This window comes from Delphinapterus leucas, chromosome 2, assembly GCF_059928025.1.
Source record: "Delphinapterus leucas isolate spDelLeu-1000000601 "Yukka" chromosome 2, BTC_Dleu_Yukka2, whole genome shotgun sequence".
Lineage (NCBI taxonomy): Eukaryota > Metazoa > Chordata > Mammalia > Artiodactyla > Monodontidae > Delphinapterus > Delphinapterus leucas.
The window spans coordinates 62,041,853-62,058,073 of NC_143130.1; the positions used below are offsets into that span (position 1 = coordinate 62,041,853).

A 16,221-nucleotide genomic window follows, 5' to 3' on the forward strand; every position below is an offset into this window, starting at 1 on the left:
CACAAGTCTCTGTATCTTCCACCTATCTGTCTAAATGTTCCCTGAGGACAAGGATTCCCCTGCAGCCCTCTCCAGCAGATGTCGCTTTGTCTGCCACCATCTTCATACCACTGGGCCTAGAGGTGGTACACCAGGCCCTCACTGCCACTCTCAGAAAGTTTCCCCTCCTCCCTCCTTAAAACCCTTCAGCTTCGAATCTCATGTCATCAGATGTCACCCATATATTGCTGTGTCATCTATCAACCAGCAGGTCAATCCCCTTCATCCCTCAATGATTTTTAGCTTCTGGGTCTTTGTCACGTTCTCCAATACTAGTCTTAATTCTTGAAGACTTTGACACCCTGGCTTCTCAGTTCCTTGAGCAACTCTCCTCCAGTCATCTTGTCCTTCACTCTGCCCATGGTCAAATCCCCAACCAGCCCATTAGCAACCTCCCTCAATAATCTTGATTTCCAAAGTCTCTCTGTGACCTCCCCTTTCTAGCTGACTATTTTTAGTACCCTACTCCAACAACCCTCTGACCACACTGGGATCCACAATTCTATTCATTGTCCCTCTCTCCCCTCATGTTCTCTCTTCTTTCTTTACCCAGCTTAATTTCTATGATCAGTGATTCTAATCACTCCTTTGCATATGTCTTTAATTTCTTTGCCCTCCTCTTATACCATCACACTCAAGTGGAAATCCTCCATCTCTGGTTACTGATTAAGCAATCTTTCCACCTTTTCCATACCTGTCCTACTATAGTTCTGCATGGCTGGAGAAAAACACCAATACTCAGCCATGTTAACTGGGTTTTACTTTAAATAAATAGGCCTTAATTCTCTCCATCTTTCTTAAACTATCGATATAATTTCATATCTTTCCTTCTCTCTTCAAACTTCCAATACTCTTTAAGATTCTGCCTATTTCACTGAAAAAGTTGAAACAATCAGAAGAGAATTTCCACGTGCTCCAACTAACACATTCACCCATCAACCTGCAGCTGTGTTCATATTCTCTCTCATCTACTCAAGAACATCCCTCCAGTAACTCTCCTGTCTATCTCGTGTATGATTAATCTCTCCCTCTTAAATGAAGCATTCCTATCAGCATGTAAGTATGCTATTATTTGTCCAATCTTTGAAAAGTCCCTCTGTTCGTCCCACTCCCCCTCTAGCTACTGGCTATTTCTCTGCTCTCCCATATAGTTAAAAGCCTCTAAAGAGTTGTTTGCATTCACTGTCTCTAATGCCAGGCCTCCCATTCTATTTCTAAAAACTTTTTTATTAAGATATAACACACATACAGAAAAGCACACAAATCACAAATGTGCTACTGCTCAATGGCTGATCATAAGTGAATACAACCAGGTAACTACTACCTAGGACCATTCTTTTAAACCCACTCCAATCAGGTTTTCGCCCCCACTACCCACCACCCCCATTACTAAAACTGCTCAAAGTCACCAATGACTTCTAAGTGTCTCAATCAATTAGTCACCTTTCAGTCCTCACCTTCCTTGACCTTCTGTCCTTGCAGCATTTGACATAGGTCATCACTCTTTCCCTTACTGAAACACTTCATTTGGATTCCAAAACATCATACTCTCTATCCTGATTTTCCTGCCTTACTTACCCCTTCCTTTTGGTCTTCGTTCTCCCCTTCTCCCCTACCTCTTAATCTTGCAGAGTCTAAGGCTTAGTCCTGGGACCTCTTCTATATCTACACTCAGTTAGTTCCCTTGGTGAGTTCATCTGGTCTCATGGCTTCAAATGCCAAATAAACGCAATTGATTTCCAAATTTCTATCTCCAGCCCAAACTTTTGAACTCCACATTCCTATACCGATTGCTTAACTGACATCTCTATTAGGATGTCTATTATTTGACATCTCAAAACTTAGTACAATCATTCCTCAGTATCCGCAGGGGACTGGTTTCAGGAACCCCGCCCCACAAGGATACTGAAATCCAAGGATGCTCAAATCCCTTATGTACAATAAAATGGCATATATTTGCATATAACCTACGTATACAGGCATACCTCAGAGATATCGCTGGTTCGGTTCCAAACCACCACAGTAAAGCAAGTTACATGGATTTTTTTGCATATGAAGGTTATGTTTATACTATACTGTAGTCTATTAAATGTGCAATAGCATTATGTCTAACAAAATAATGTACGTACCTTAATTTAAAAATACTTTATTGCTAAAAAATGTTAGTCATCATCTGAGCCTTCAGCAAGTCACAGTCTTTTTGCAACAGTAACATCAAAGGTCACTGATCACATATCGTTAACAAATATATCAGTAATGAAAAAGTTTGAAATATTGCGAGAATTACCAAAATGTGACACAAGAGACATTAAGTGATCAAATGCTGTTGGGAAAATGGCACCAATAGGCTTGCTCAAAGCAGGGTTGCCACAAACCTTCAATTTGTAAAAAATGTAATATCTGCGAAGTGCAATGCCTATACTTTAAATCATCTCTAAATTACTTATAATACTGAATAATGTAAATGCTATGTAAATAATTATAAATACAATGTAAATGTTATATAAACAGCTGCCAGTGTAATGTAAATTCATATTGTTTTTGGAACTTTCTGGAATTTCTTCCCCCTGAATATTTTTTTTTTTTTTTTGCGGTACGTGGGCCTCTCACTGTTGTGGCCTCTCCCATTGCGGAGCACAGGCTCCGGACGCGCAGGCTCAATGGCCATGGCTCACGGGCCTAGCCGCTCCGCGGCATGTGGGATCCTCCCGAACCAGGGCACGAACCCGTGTCCCCTGCATCGGCAGGCAGACTCTTAACCACTGCGCCACCAGGGAAGCCCCCGCCCCGAATATTTTTGATCCATGGTTGGCTGAATCCATGGATGCAGAACCTGCACATATGGTGGCCTGAATGCATGCCCAAAACTGAACTGCTGGTCTATCCTTGGAAACTGTGCCACCTGGGGTATTCCCCATCTCAGCTAATGGCAACTCCATCCTACCAGCTGCCAGATAAAAACTTTTCCTCATAATCTATATTCAGTCTATCAGGAAATCCCAATGGTTCTACCTTCAAATATATATCCCAAAACTCTTTCTCCCCACCTCTACAGCTACTAACCTGGTCCAAACCATGAGCATCTCTCACTGAATGATTGAAACAGTCTTCTAATTGATCTCCCTGTTACTGGACTTGTCACCCTATAGTCTATTCTCAAAACTGTAGCCAGACTGATGCTTTTAATATGTGTCAGATCACGCAACTCTTTTGCTCAATCGTTCCCCATTTTACTCAGAGAAAACCAATCTCCTTACGAAGGCCTACAAGCCCTATGTGATCTGGTCTATTACTTCCAATCTTATCTCTTACCACTCTCCCTTTCTGCACTTTTCATTCCAGCCACACTGGCCTCCTTGTTATTCATCACGGAGGCCAGACACCTTCCTGCCTTAGCAAAAAGCCCTTTGCACTTTACTGGTTCCTCTACCTGAAACACTCTCTCTCAGATTTCCTCATGGCTTGCTTCCTTACCTTCTTCAAACCTTTATTCGGATGTCTCCTCATTAAGGCATACTCTGACCAGCTTATTTAAACCTGCAATCCTCCCCCTCCAATCCTCCTCCTTCTCCTTTTCCTGTTCTATTATTTTCATAGCATTTACTACCCTCTAACACACTATATTATTTACTAATTTATTGTGTTTACTGTCTGTAGTAGGCAGAAAAATGGCCTCTCCAAAGATATAGTCACTTTCTAATACCCAGAACCTGTGAATATTACCTGTATGACAGCAGATAGGATAAAAAATTAAGGATCTTGGGAGAAGGCACTTATCCTGAATTATCTAGGTGGGTTCTAAATGTCATCACAGTATCCTTGTAAGAAGGACACAGAAGGAGATATGAAACAGATACAGAGAGAAGAAAGTAATATGAGGACAGAGGCAGAAACTGGAGTGATGCGGCCATAAGCCCAGGGATGCCAAGGCAGCCTCTGGTAACTGGAAACAAACAGATTCACCCCCAGAGGGAGTGTGGCTCTGCCAACACCTTGATGTCAACACACCTGTGGCCTCTAGAGCTGTGAAAGAATAATTTCGCTTATTTTGTTCATTGCTTTCGCTTAGCTCCTAAAATAGTGCCTGCCAAATGGCGGACACTTGATAAATATTTGTTCAGTGAATGAATGAATGAATGAAATATCCTCAGTCAAATACCACCATCTGATTATAAAGAGTCGATATCCTGCCTTTATTCAGACAAAACCATAACTGTTTCTATGGGTACATATATTAGGTAATATAAAAGCACGGGAAAAGCTTCGAAAGTTATACACAAAACTCTCAAAAGGGGGAGAACAACACAGATATTTTTATAAAAAGAAGAACATATTCATGTAATGGTTGTATAATTAAAAACTAAAATATTTTTAGTTTTCTGATTTTTCAAAAAACATCATTCCATTCTCAATATACTTTTAATAACAAGATGTCTCTTCCCTATAAATTTAAAAAATAATGTTAAATGTTAGTTTCTACTTGTATGAGAGATTTATGTTAGACCACCAATAAAGGGAAAAATAAGGCATTCCTGAATCTGAAGTAGGCGATGAAGCTGACATTTAATTTTTTTTTAATGGAAAAAACTACTAAAATGGGGCAAATGTTAAGTGTGTCATATAAATAATAAAAAAGAACATAGACAACCTCTCTTCACTGAATGCTACACCATTTACTTGGAGACTAAGAAAAACTGTTTCAGAGAGAAAAGTTGAAAACCAGAGAAAGCAAAAAATCTGCAGCTTTGAATGACTTATATACAAAAGAAATAATGAAGAAAAAATATTTCCAACGAAATGGGAACATTTTTCTACTAAGGAAAGTAACTTTACCTGCAGCATGTAGTTGATCTGCCAAATCGTACAATAATTTAAAGTTCTCTCCACTCTTCAAACCCCGACCTCATTTAAAAAGATGAAAAAAAAAATTGAGCAAATATAAACTCCATTCCATAAAAATTTTGAACTTCGTATACATGAGTGAATCTTCATATTACACAACTGCCATCTCCTCTATAAAGCCTTTCCTGAGTTCTCCCATGATATTCCTGTACTTCTCCTATAAAGCATTCAACACTACTGTAATTAACTAATTGGTTAACTAATGGTATAATCAGTCTTTAAAATCAGTGTTCCCCACTAGAAGAAAAACTCTTTCAATACAAGATCCTTACCTATCTTGGTCACTGCTATTTTTAGCAATACTTAGCTGAACAACTGAAAGAAGTTATTATTTTCATGGAAGTCATTCCACTAGACTTTCAACTCCCTAACAGCAAGAACAATCTGCCTTTTCCTCTTTGTTTCTTCAGCACTTTGCAATGCGCCTGGCAGAGAACATATACCCAATAAACATTTCTTAAAAAAATAAGTGAATAAACTAGTCAGATATACCTTTTTTGAAATATTAAATTATTTCCTCTCAATGCCACTTGCAATAGGAGGCTGTATGGAAGCTTAATTATTTCATTTGATGTTTAGTTTGGGAAGATTTTTAAATCACAGCAGTTATTTTTTTAAAAAGCCAGCAGGCTATAAAATGTGGGCCTTTTTGTTTGTTTCTTGGTCTTTTTTTTTTTAAGTAAGAAACATGACATACAAAAAGAAGCAAGTCTTGTGCAATATTAACAGCTTTGATACTAAATGTGAAAAAACTTTCAAAGAGTTATCCATAGAGACCTGGACTGCACTGGAGGTCTTTCAAAGTAGAGTGAAAGGTGGGAATCACACAACACAGCCCTGAGATTCCAACCAGTTCTTTCTGTGATTTCAGAAGTCAACCATACTCTTCTGAATAACACAGAAGTCAGTCAAAAAGACAAAGCTATGGAGTTGAGAGATTTGTACCATGCTCCCCCTGGTGCCAATGACACAGATTTGCAACAGAAAGTCCAAACTGTGTATTAAACTCATGATTTCATTTTCCTAATCGGTAAAATGGGACTAATATTCGCAACTTACCTACTTCTTACATTTGAAAAAACACCTGTGCTCCTCTAAAATGAGAACTAATAAAAGCAAAGTATTTTAAGTTTACATTATTTTTTAAAATTAATAAATTACAATATTCCACTTACCACCAGATACCACCACTTTGGCACCTGTTAGCTCTGGTCGATCGCTTTTTGTTAATTTCTGGTCAAGCCATTCTGATATCCCCACTGGGGAAGCACTTGACGCTGCATATATTGATACATATAACAAAACACAGAGCATGAATTCAAGTTCTACAGTAAAAACTAATTTTTTAAGAGAAATACACAAAGAATTAATTCCAGGAAATTTAACTTTGTTAGTTACTGTGAATTTTTTATGCCACTAATTTCATTCTCTCTGATTTTATGAAAGACAACTAGATTCCAGCCTTCACCTCATTAGCTCATTGAGAAGTCATTTAACTCTCTGAGTCTAGCTATAAAACTGGAATAAGCCTCTCTCTATGGGGTTCAACAAGATACTGTATATGTTAAAGTATAACACCTTCCATAAGTTTACTATTATTACATTATTCCATTATATTGAATCTCTATTATAACAGGCAACAGTGAGAGGGGAGTAAAAATTCTTTACATCAACATAACGGATTAATCTTAATGCACCCCCCTCTCTCCTACCCTTTTGATGTACACCAAAGCAAATATCTGAGGACCAAAAACGATATAAATATTTCTTATTTTTGTATAAACTTGGGAATAATATTTAGATTGAGCTCTCAAACACTCTGCATTAGAAATTTAACTAGAAGCCTTCTCTTATTCTAATATAATCTCTGAGCTAAAAACTAAAAAACTGAAATAAATACAAACAAATTCAAAGGAACACTCACCCTTTTCTGAGCTGGCACTACCTCCACTTGTTGCTGCAGCTTCAAAAGATGTTCCTCGGACAGAAAACACCTTCACTTTCTCATCACACTTCACTGTACATAAAGCATTTCCTGTAATACACATTTATTTTTAAGAAACCACCATGAAAGGCAAAAAGCCTCCCAAATATTCCTTTGAGGTTCAGAATTTACTTCACAAAGAGAAGGAAGAAAAACTGTAGACCAGTTACTTGTTTTCTACCTTTACTAAGTATAGGATAAAGGACTACACACTGAAGAAACATATCAGTGGCTCTCTGTATAACCTTGGATGTCTTTAAAAATAGAACAAGTGCTGACCTGCGTGGAAGAAACAAACTGGAAAAGGCAGTCACACTAATCAGGTACACTCTTCCTAAAAGGAATATAAACAAAAGCTTCCTTCTCCAAAAACAACATAATCAGTAACTCAACAACATGAGCTGCGACAACTTAATAAGAACGAAGCTACTATGCCTTGCTAAGGGAGGAAAATAAGTGAAAACATGATCAGGCACAAAGGACAGGAAGTGTGATGCATCAAGACTTTTAAAGGATTTGAAACATTTCTTATGGATTAGCAATCACATTAAGAGTGACCTAAACTATGACCAAATATTTTCCTTTAAACACTACTAACGATGAAAGATCTGATTTGAGAATTGCCCATTTATACTGAAACACACAACTTCGATCAGAAAGAACAAAGAGTTCACTGCCTTCTCCAGCCCCACTAGAGACCAGCATGCTTACCAAAAGATCAACTAAAGAGATACCAAAATGAATATCGTAATGCAGATGGAAATGAAGTAGAAGCAGCAAAGAAGACTGAAAATACTACTTTACAATAAAGATGTTAAAAAAAAAAAAAAGTACTACTTAAAAAAAATAGAAAATTTTCTTTTCCAGGTGCCACTTACAAAATATACTAAATAGTAAATCTAATTTTTATTGATCACTGGAAAAATCTCACTCTGTACACTGAATGATCAGGAAGGAAAGAAGTGTGTTCCAGATTTACCAGAGAGAATGTCATGTCATGGTCCAGCAGCAATTCTAAGACTAAGATTTTCCTCAGAAATCTTTAAGATGGTCCATATTTCAAAATCCTATCTTCAAGATTAATCTCTGCTTTTAAAGTTTTCAAAAATGTAACATACTGATTAATTATTTTCCTTGGGTACTCACCTGCATAAATGGTTCTCACAAATGTGTCAGGTGATTTGATTGCAATGATGTCAGAAATAGGGGCAACATCAAGTTTGGCTGCTATTCTGGGCAAAAGGTTCTAAAAGCAAAATAAGTAGTGAGTTACACACATACATGCTGATGGATGGCTATAAAGTATAAGCAATAACATTCTCTAAATGGAAATTCTGTAGAAATTTTAATTTGAATATTTTGTATCTCACATGCATCTTTAGACATACCACAATTTCAAGCACAACTTTTTGGATTGTCTTTGAGCATAAGTAAGAGTCGATGATTACTCTAACTACATTAAGAGTTTTATAGCAATAAATTACCTTAACTCAGTATGCTGAATTATGAGATACGATATTTGCTTTAATGATCATCATTTATGAAGTGTGACAGTTATAGACTACTGAATTTAGATAATATAGAAAAATATTCAGAGTAGTAGTAAAATTCTCAAATACTGAGAAAGAACATACTTGTATATGTTTATTTAATGTACATGAAACAAAAAATTTCAAAGCAGACATTTTCACCTTTTTAAAAAGTGATGTTGCATTTAAAAAGACCAAAACTAACCTAAGTGTCCATCAATAGGGGATAGGTTTATAAATTATAGTTCATCCATATAATTTTAAAAAATGAGAAAAGTAAAGCACAATGCCTCTCTCTCTCTCTCTCTTTCTATATATATATATATATATATATACACACACACACACACACATATATATCTCAACAAAAATTAATGTACGTGCTTTTCCTTGTATATGCATATAACATCTTTGGAATAGATACATGTGGTAACTTTGCTCCCACTAGCAGGGACCATTGGGCAAGCCACAATATTCCCAGGCCTTAGTTACTTCACCTCACAAAGAGAGGAAGAGAATCTCTATGCTTCTACTCTAAATTTGTCTGACTCTAAGGCTCTAAAACAGAATCAGTTAGTGAAGAATGAATATCCATGCTTTCTAGATTCAGAGGTTCTCTTAGATGATGACACCATCTAAGTGTAATTTTAAAAGTGAAGCGTTGCTTTGATCACATAAATAGAAAAGGTGAATTGTACACTACTTTCTACAGAGAGCTTACTCCATGGCATCTCCTAAACTCAGTACATGATACTACCTCTAGCAGGCAAACTTTCATTATGACAGTACTCAAGTTCCTCTCCTCACTCCATCCCCAAACTCTCTCTGTTCCTCTAAGAATTCTCTCAGGATTATCGTCTAATCACTCCTTTATTCTTCATCCTCTTGCACGCATGTACAATTATACTATTTAATTGGCAGTAACGTGTATTTTGTTTTAAAATACTTTTTAATATACATACTATATGACCCTCAACTAAATTTATAAAGCACCCTGAGAACAGAGGTTGTGTGTCTTCTGCTTCTTGTGTCTCTGCCCCGTATCTAATAAGCAGTTCTACATAAATGGATGCTAACAAGTGTTAAAAGCCTGAATCAAATTTCCTCCTGTTGCATCTGAAAATCTATAAAGATTTTCTAATTTTCAATCTATTGCTACCTATGTTATATAGTAATCCCCTTTCAACCATGATAAAAGAGCTACTGAAAAGTACTGTAGTTTATAAATCCACAATTAGAAAAAATTAAGATTTCATAGGAAATAAAGGGCTTGGGAAAATAATTAAAATTCCATTAAACATAGCTCTAACTTGATAAATAAGAGGTTTAGAAGACACGTGCTTTTAAAACAAACCAAATTTGTCAGCATTTAAAGTCTACTTCAGTAAGTAACTCTTTTTCCTGAGCCACCTTCTTTAAATTGTTCAGGAAATACTGCTGGAATATTGTTACCTGGCTGAGCAGATTCTCTTACAAATTTTATGATATGCAGACTGTGCTTCTTTTTAAAGTTTTAGAACTTTCTAAACTTGAAATTTAATATATTTTGTACTTCTATTATCCCTTGTTTTATTTTAGCACTTCTTGAAAAAAAATTTACCACAGTACTTAAAGGCACATGTTTTTCCAGGTCTGATCTTCTGTCTGGATGTCCTGAGAGGATGGATGGTAAACAGATCTATTTCTACACTATCCAACAGGCTCAACCACATGGTTTCAGGGAAGGAGAGGCAATAACTAACACAGTTTTCTTTTGATTCACAAAAAGATGACAGATTTTTAAACTCTAGCATACCAGTACAAAGGTGTGGTATCTTGAAAACACAATTGGTGAAGAACTGTTATACAGCCAATTGTTTAGCTTAATCTGATGGACTCTTCCTCATTCCAAATCCATTCAGAGGCTGCAGCAACAGCTACTATTATGTGACCTTTGTTCTCAAAACTCCCATATGTCACAACATACAAACCAAGGCTAGAGTATTAAAATCTAGCTAATCAGATACAACAAACACCCCTTCTTGGTTTAACAATCTTTTAGGTAAACTCTCATCACAGAAACTCAGACTCACGAAATTGTTTAAATCACCCAACACAGAACCAAACTCTCAGAGGTGGAATGGTCCATAAAGATCTTTTAGTTCAATGCTCATGTACAACAATCCAAAGTACAGGAGCTGGATGTCAAGCCTCTGACTTAATCATTTCCAAGGGAAGTGAAACCTGCCATAGAAAAAACCCATTCCATTTTAACATTTCTAGTTGGTAGATCATAGACATCACTTGGCCAAACCGCATCATTTTACATATCAGAAAACAGATTTCAGGAAGGTGAATGACTAGCCCAGAGTCATATATCATATATATAAGAACCATCTTACTTAGCAATTACCAAACCCCACACAAAAATGGGAAAACTTATGATAGTCTGCAATGTGACAACCTAATTGTTGTCACATTGTTATTAGTAAAAGGACAATTATTCATTAAACTCATGTATTTACATTGTAGATTACAAATTCTGTTATTGCCTAGAAATTCTACTAATCTTAAAAGAAAAAATTTAATGAATTCAAAGTGATAATTCTGAGCTTAAAAACAAACTAGAGCAATTCACATGGGTGACAGTGCAAGATCCCTACATGTTTGCAGTGATTCACGTCTAGAAGCAATATTGCACTACATATAAATATTCACAAACACTATTCATTTTGCAAGAAAAGAGATCAATCTATTGGGAACTCACTGCTAATACCACTCGACATGGTTAGCTGATGAAAGAGCTTATATCTTATTCCCCAAACTCATATTTAAAAATCAATTACAATTGTGAATGTAAAAGGAAAAAAAGTCAAATCAAGACACTTCAAAGAAGAAATTTAAATGACTGATAACTATATGAAAAGATATTTGATCTCACTATCAATCAGAGAAATGCAAAATTGTTAAAGATGTAATTTTTCACACATCAGATTGGGGGGAAATGTTAAAATGTACAATAGCAAGTGTTGGCAAGCTATGTAACTGGTGGAGTGCAAACTGAGGCATCCTTTCATGAGCAATTTAGCAATATACATCAAAATTTTAAAAGCACGTAGTCTTGACCCAGCTATTTCACTTCTAGAACTCTGTTCTAAATAAATACCAGCCCATGTATACAAAGGTATATACAAGGACGTTTCTTCACAGCAAAGTTCATAAATACAAAAAATTAGAAACAACCTAACTGTCCATCCTTGGCTAACTATGAAATATTATGCAGCCATTTAAAAAATGAGATAGACACATTATGAGCAAATATTTTCAAGATATACTCTTAAGTGAAAACCACCAGTCACAAAACAATTCATGCTATACTATCACATTCTAGAAGTAAAAAAAAAAAAAAAAAAAAAAAGTACATTTATTATAATTTGAAAATCCACAGGAAAAGGCTTAAAAGAATGTACAACTGTTAACACCAGTACTTTGGAAGAGGGAAGAGAGTTGGGAATAAGAAAGGGGAATTGTGATACCTTGCTCTGCATACTGCTTTACTGTATGCACCTTTTATAATAAGAATGTATTTGTGTACAACTTAATTTACCATCTTTAAAGGTAAAAATAAAAGCTACAAGCTGCAGCTTATTAAGAATGGGATAAAAGAAAAGGGAGCTAGAATAATACCCATGGTCACAGGGAGAGCAAGAAAGACCCACTGACAAATTCCTTCTCTTGGGCTCCCCCTACATTCCCCCTCCCTTTTTTTTAAACTTCATGCAGACCACGACCCATCTCATAGCACATTCTTTCTTCAGACATATCACAATGCACATGATCAGATTACACCTTTCTCTACCCTAAGGATGTCTTCAGCCACCACACAGCCCTTCCCAAATCCCCCAAGCAGATAAATTTGGCCTTTCTAAATATCCATCAGTCACCCAAACAAAGCCATCTCTTATGATGGGTTACTAATACAAATGACATTCACACAATAAGAAAGTTCAACGTTGTTTTTAAAGAAAAATGATTTTTTTTTAAATAGAGTTTTCTCCATAACAAAATCTGAAAATCTGGAAGAGGCATTCTAATAAATTATGACGAAATCTTGAAAGAACAGAGTTGTCTCTGTGACAAAATGGAAAGCCTGGAGATAGCATTTTCACAGAAATTATAACAAAATCTTGAAAGAATACATTTTAGCAAAACTATCACATTAATTCTGAAAGCCAGGATTAGCTATCTAAACAAAGTCTGCTGTACATTTTCAGCACAATGAAATCTAATGCTTCCAAGGAGTGACATCAGATTCCACAGTCTCAATCTTCTCACCTTTCCAAAGGCAGATGCTCCAGCGCAGATGTGTGTGTAATTAAACTGCTTCTGAGTTGCCAAAATCAATGGTGTCAGTTCCTCTGAGAATTAAACACATTTGATAAACACATTTCATAGTATTTTATTTATTTCATAAATTCATAAACTTATTTATTTCTACTGGAAAAACTCACCTGGAAGGAGGCCTTTGTACACATCATGCTGAGCCACCAGAACTTTTGCTACACCTGTTACTTTGCAGAGATCTTGTGCCACCTATGAATAAAAGTTTTCAATTATCCATCTAACAGAAAGATATTGATAGATCCACCACTACAATTATCAACAGAGCATAAAATCTTAATGGCCAACTGTAAAAACTGTTCTTATGGGAAAAAGGACTATTTGGGAATTTAAAAAATTATTTAACAAAGAAAATCTTAAGCCAATTGATCTTACTGTCCACTGACCTTAAACAAAAATTCCTGCCTTGAAAAAGAGAAGTACTAATTGATAAACCAAAATCAACACGGCTGTCTACTCAAATTTTGTTGTACATTGTGCTCTTTCCTTTCACTCAGTGCAAATGTAAATTCACATTTTAGAAATGGTGAAAATGAAGCAACAGTTAGATTCTTTCACAATAACAACACAGCCAACACACTTCAGACTCAGGGTTCCTAGAGCTAAAGAACAGGAGTTAACCACATTGGTATACAGACTACTGCACTTTATCTGGCAATAATAATTTCTGCTGATTTTAAAATTAGTGAGTGAATCTGGGCAATAAAGAAAATCTTATATAACAGTCCCCTGTGAACCACTGAGTTCCTACTCACTGATATATATTTATCTATGATGAAGCAAAATATTTTGTATTTGAAATCCTCATTTCTTCTGTTTAGAATCAGGATGGGGTTCTGGGAAAGCTTTCTGACCACTCAGACTTCCTGTATACAGAAGGCAATTAGAATTCCTCCTTTTAAATCTCTTTAATTACAGCATAACTAGTTTCTGCTTTAGGAGAAACATGGTAATCATATTATGGTCTACTGTCTTCTTGTTTACCTCCATGCTGATTCACTGAGGTGTAGGCATAAAATGCTGTGCCTCCTGTCCCCTCCCTTGATGGAGGGTAAGATTGTAACAATATTCACTGAAGAAAGAATGCAGTGCAAAAGCACCTCTTCTGAATCAAGTGTTCACTGGAAGACAATCTTGTACTATCAAAACCATCTTTTTTTTAAAAAAAAACAAAAACCAGCAAAAACTTCAGGCACTACACAGAAGAGTCACTTGCTGTTTATGATACCTACAGAAAACAATATAAAACTGAAATACGCCTAGGCTATTAACAGAGTCTCTATGTACAGGTACTGATTGTTTTTCTTTAAGATTAAAATGTGACACGACAATAAAATTGTAACTGAAGAAAAGGTGATTTGTTTTGATCTTTCTCAAAATAATGTAAATAAAATAGCATCAAATATTTTTAAGTCATATTAGAATAATTATTTAAAATCACAGCAAAATAAATAATCAAATCCAGAACTAGTATATCTGAAAGTAGGGCAACCAAAAAGATAGTTTAGCTATATCATCATACATTGTGGTTAATAACTATATAAGATTCAACAAGTGTTAGCAGGATTTTGGTAAAGAAATCCACATAACCGCAAACCTGCTTGAATACATTCTTTTAAGATACCAATTTCACATAAGAATATGGACAGAAGCAACACTAACATTCTGAACCTGCATTACATCACATGCTCTGCAACAGTGCCATTTAATAAAAAATAAATTAAACCCTCTAAAAAGAAACATGCTCTATTAGGGATTTCTTCCTCTGAGGTCCAAGCCCCCAGCTATACAACTGGCAACTCCTGTATAGTGAGAGGGAACGGGCGGCTCAAGCTGGGTAAGCTTAATTGAAGCACAATTTCAACTACACTACAGCCCAGAGGTACAGACTCTGCATACCACATTAGAGCTCCTTTCCAGGGGGTTAGTTTACAAAGCTGTCACTGTCTTATTTCAACAACAACCAAAATGAAGAACACCTTTTAGTAGCAGCTATAGTTTAGAAAGCATAACACTTACATTTGAATTCTTACACCAATTAAAAATTAACACGCATGATACTTTTTCCAGATTTACCACTTACAGGAATTAAAAGCAATTAGCAAGTATATTCATCAATACAAAAAAGGGATCGGCTATTAACCTCTAAGGGGACTCAAATATTATCACTCCACTTGGTACCTGATGGTACATGATGGTGCCAGTGGAACTAAATTAAGTATTCTACCTCATTTCAAAAGATAAAATGCCTGGTGAGCAAACCTTTTAGTTCCTTTTTTCACACGTAGTAACGGTTGTGACATTCAGCATTTAATGAGGACCAGAGACCAGTTTGGGTTACAGTCCTCAGCATAATTCTCTGTCTCCATCTTTCCCTGTCTCTTGATGGAGATTATATTTGCTATGGTTGACCTTAAAAATTTCTCACCTTGTCACATTTGGTTCCAGCTACTAAACAGGACACTTCACCTCCAAGACGATTGGCTGCAGTGATGGTATTTAATGTAATGGGTGCTAGGGTATCATTTGCATGCTCAGCTATTACCAGGGTACTCTGAAATCGTAGCAATGAGGCCTAAAAAGAGAAAGAAAAAAAGAATGTTGTAATACAAACTTTATTTTTACTCTAATTGGTAAGCATGTGTGCTTTAAAGAAAACTGTATGCAATATTCAGTTTTATAAATGTATTTATAAAATACTTGCTCAGTAGCAAAAATTTGGGCTGTGTCTATCACTCTATTACTGATAGTCTTACCTAATAAAAACAGAGAATACAAATTAGTATTCTACTGTTAGAAAAAAAATTTTATTATTTCCAAGCAACTTTCCCACTAATCCATGTTCAATAACAAACTGATAAATGTATCTAAATTTAAAATCCTTAGAACACATTAACTATCAAACTAGGAATCAGCTACTACCAATTACATTCACTTGCAGCAATACTGCTAAACAGTACAGTGTATCTAGAAATAATGATTATGAAATCAATTACTAAAGTTCTGTTGCTTCAGGCAAAATGAATACCAAAATAACTGATAATGTAAATCTGCCTTTAAAATACAATACTACACAGCAATTTTGCTAAAGTTTCAATTGTTCAAATATGCTTCCAACTTCAAAAGAGAAGCTTTTGGACAGTATCTTGGAACCAACTAATAACCATCCATAGCTACTGTGGACTATCAAGAGACCACCAATAGTTCATGGTCATTTGAAATAATTTCAAACACCAGAAACACAAAGGTGAACAAGAATGGTCCCTGCACTCAAAGTTTTCAAGAGAAATTAAGACTTGTTCACATACAATTATAAGACTTGTTCACATACAATTATAAGTTTTCAATTAATGAAGAGAGCCAAAATGTTGGCAGCTGCCGATCATG

At 35.8% G+C, this 16,221-nt stretch overlaps 1 protein-coding gene across 1 annotated transcript in view; it reads right to left on the reverse strand.

Moving 5' to 3' along the window:
- Positions 1 to 16,221, reverse strand: part of ETFA (electron transfer flavoprotein subunit alpha) — an 85,208-nt gene that overhangs the window by 56,111 nt on the left and 12,876 nt on the right. Inside the window, exons 2-8 of the mRNA XM_022580136.3 lie at positions 15,263 to 15,409; positions 12,945 to 13,026; positions 12,769 to 12,851; positions 8,072 to 8,171; positions 6,866 to 6,976; positions 6,117 to 6,218; positions 4,873 to 4,941 (exon numbers count right to left, since the gene is read on the reverse strand). Coding sequence (XP_022435844.1) covers positions 4,873 to 4,941; positions 6,117 to 6,218; positions 6,866 to 6,976; positions 8,072 to 8,171; positions 12,769 to 12,851; positions 12,945 to 13,026; positions 15,263 to 15,409 — 694 coding nt within the window. The remainder of the gene's footprint in view (positions 1 to 4,872; positions 4,942 to 6,116; positions 6,219 to 6,865; positions 6,977 to 8,071; positions 8,172 to 12,768; positions 12,852 to 12,944; positions 13,027 to 15,262; positions 15,410 to 16,221) is intronic.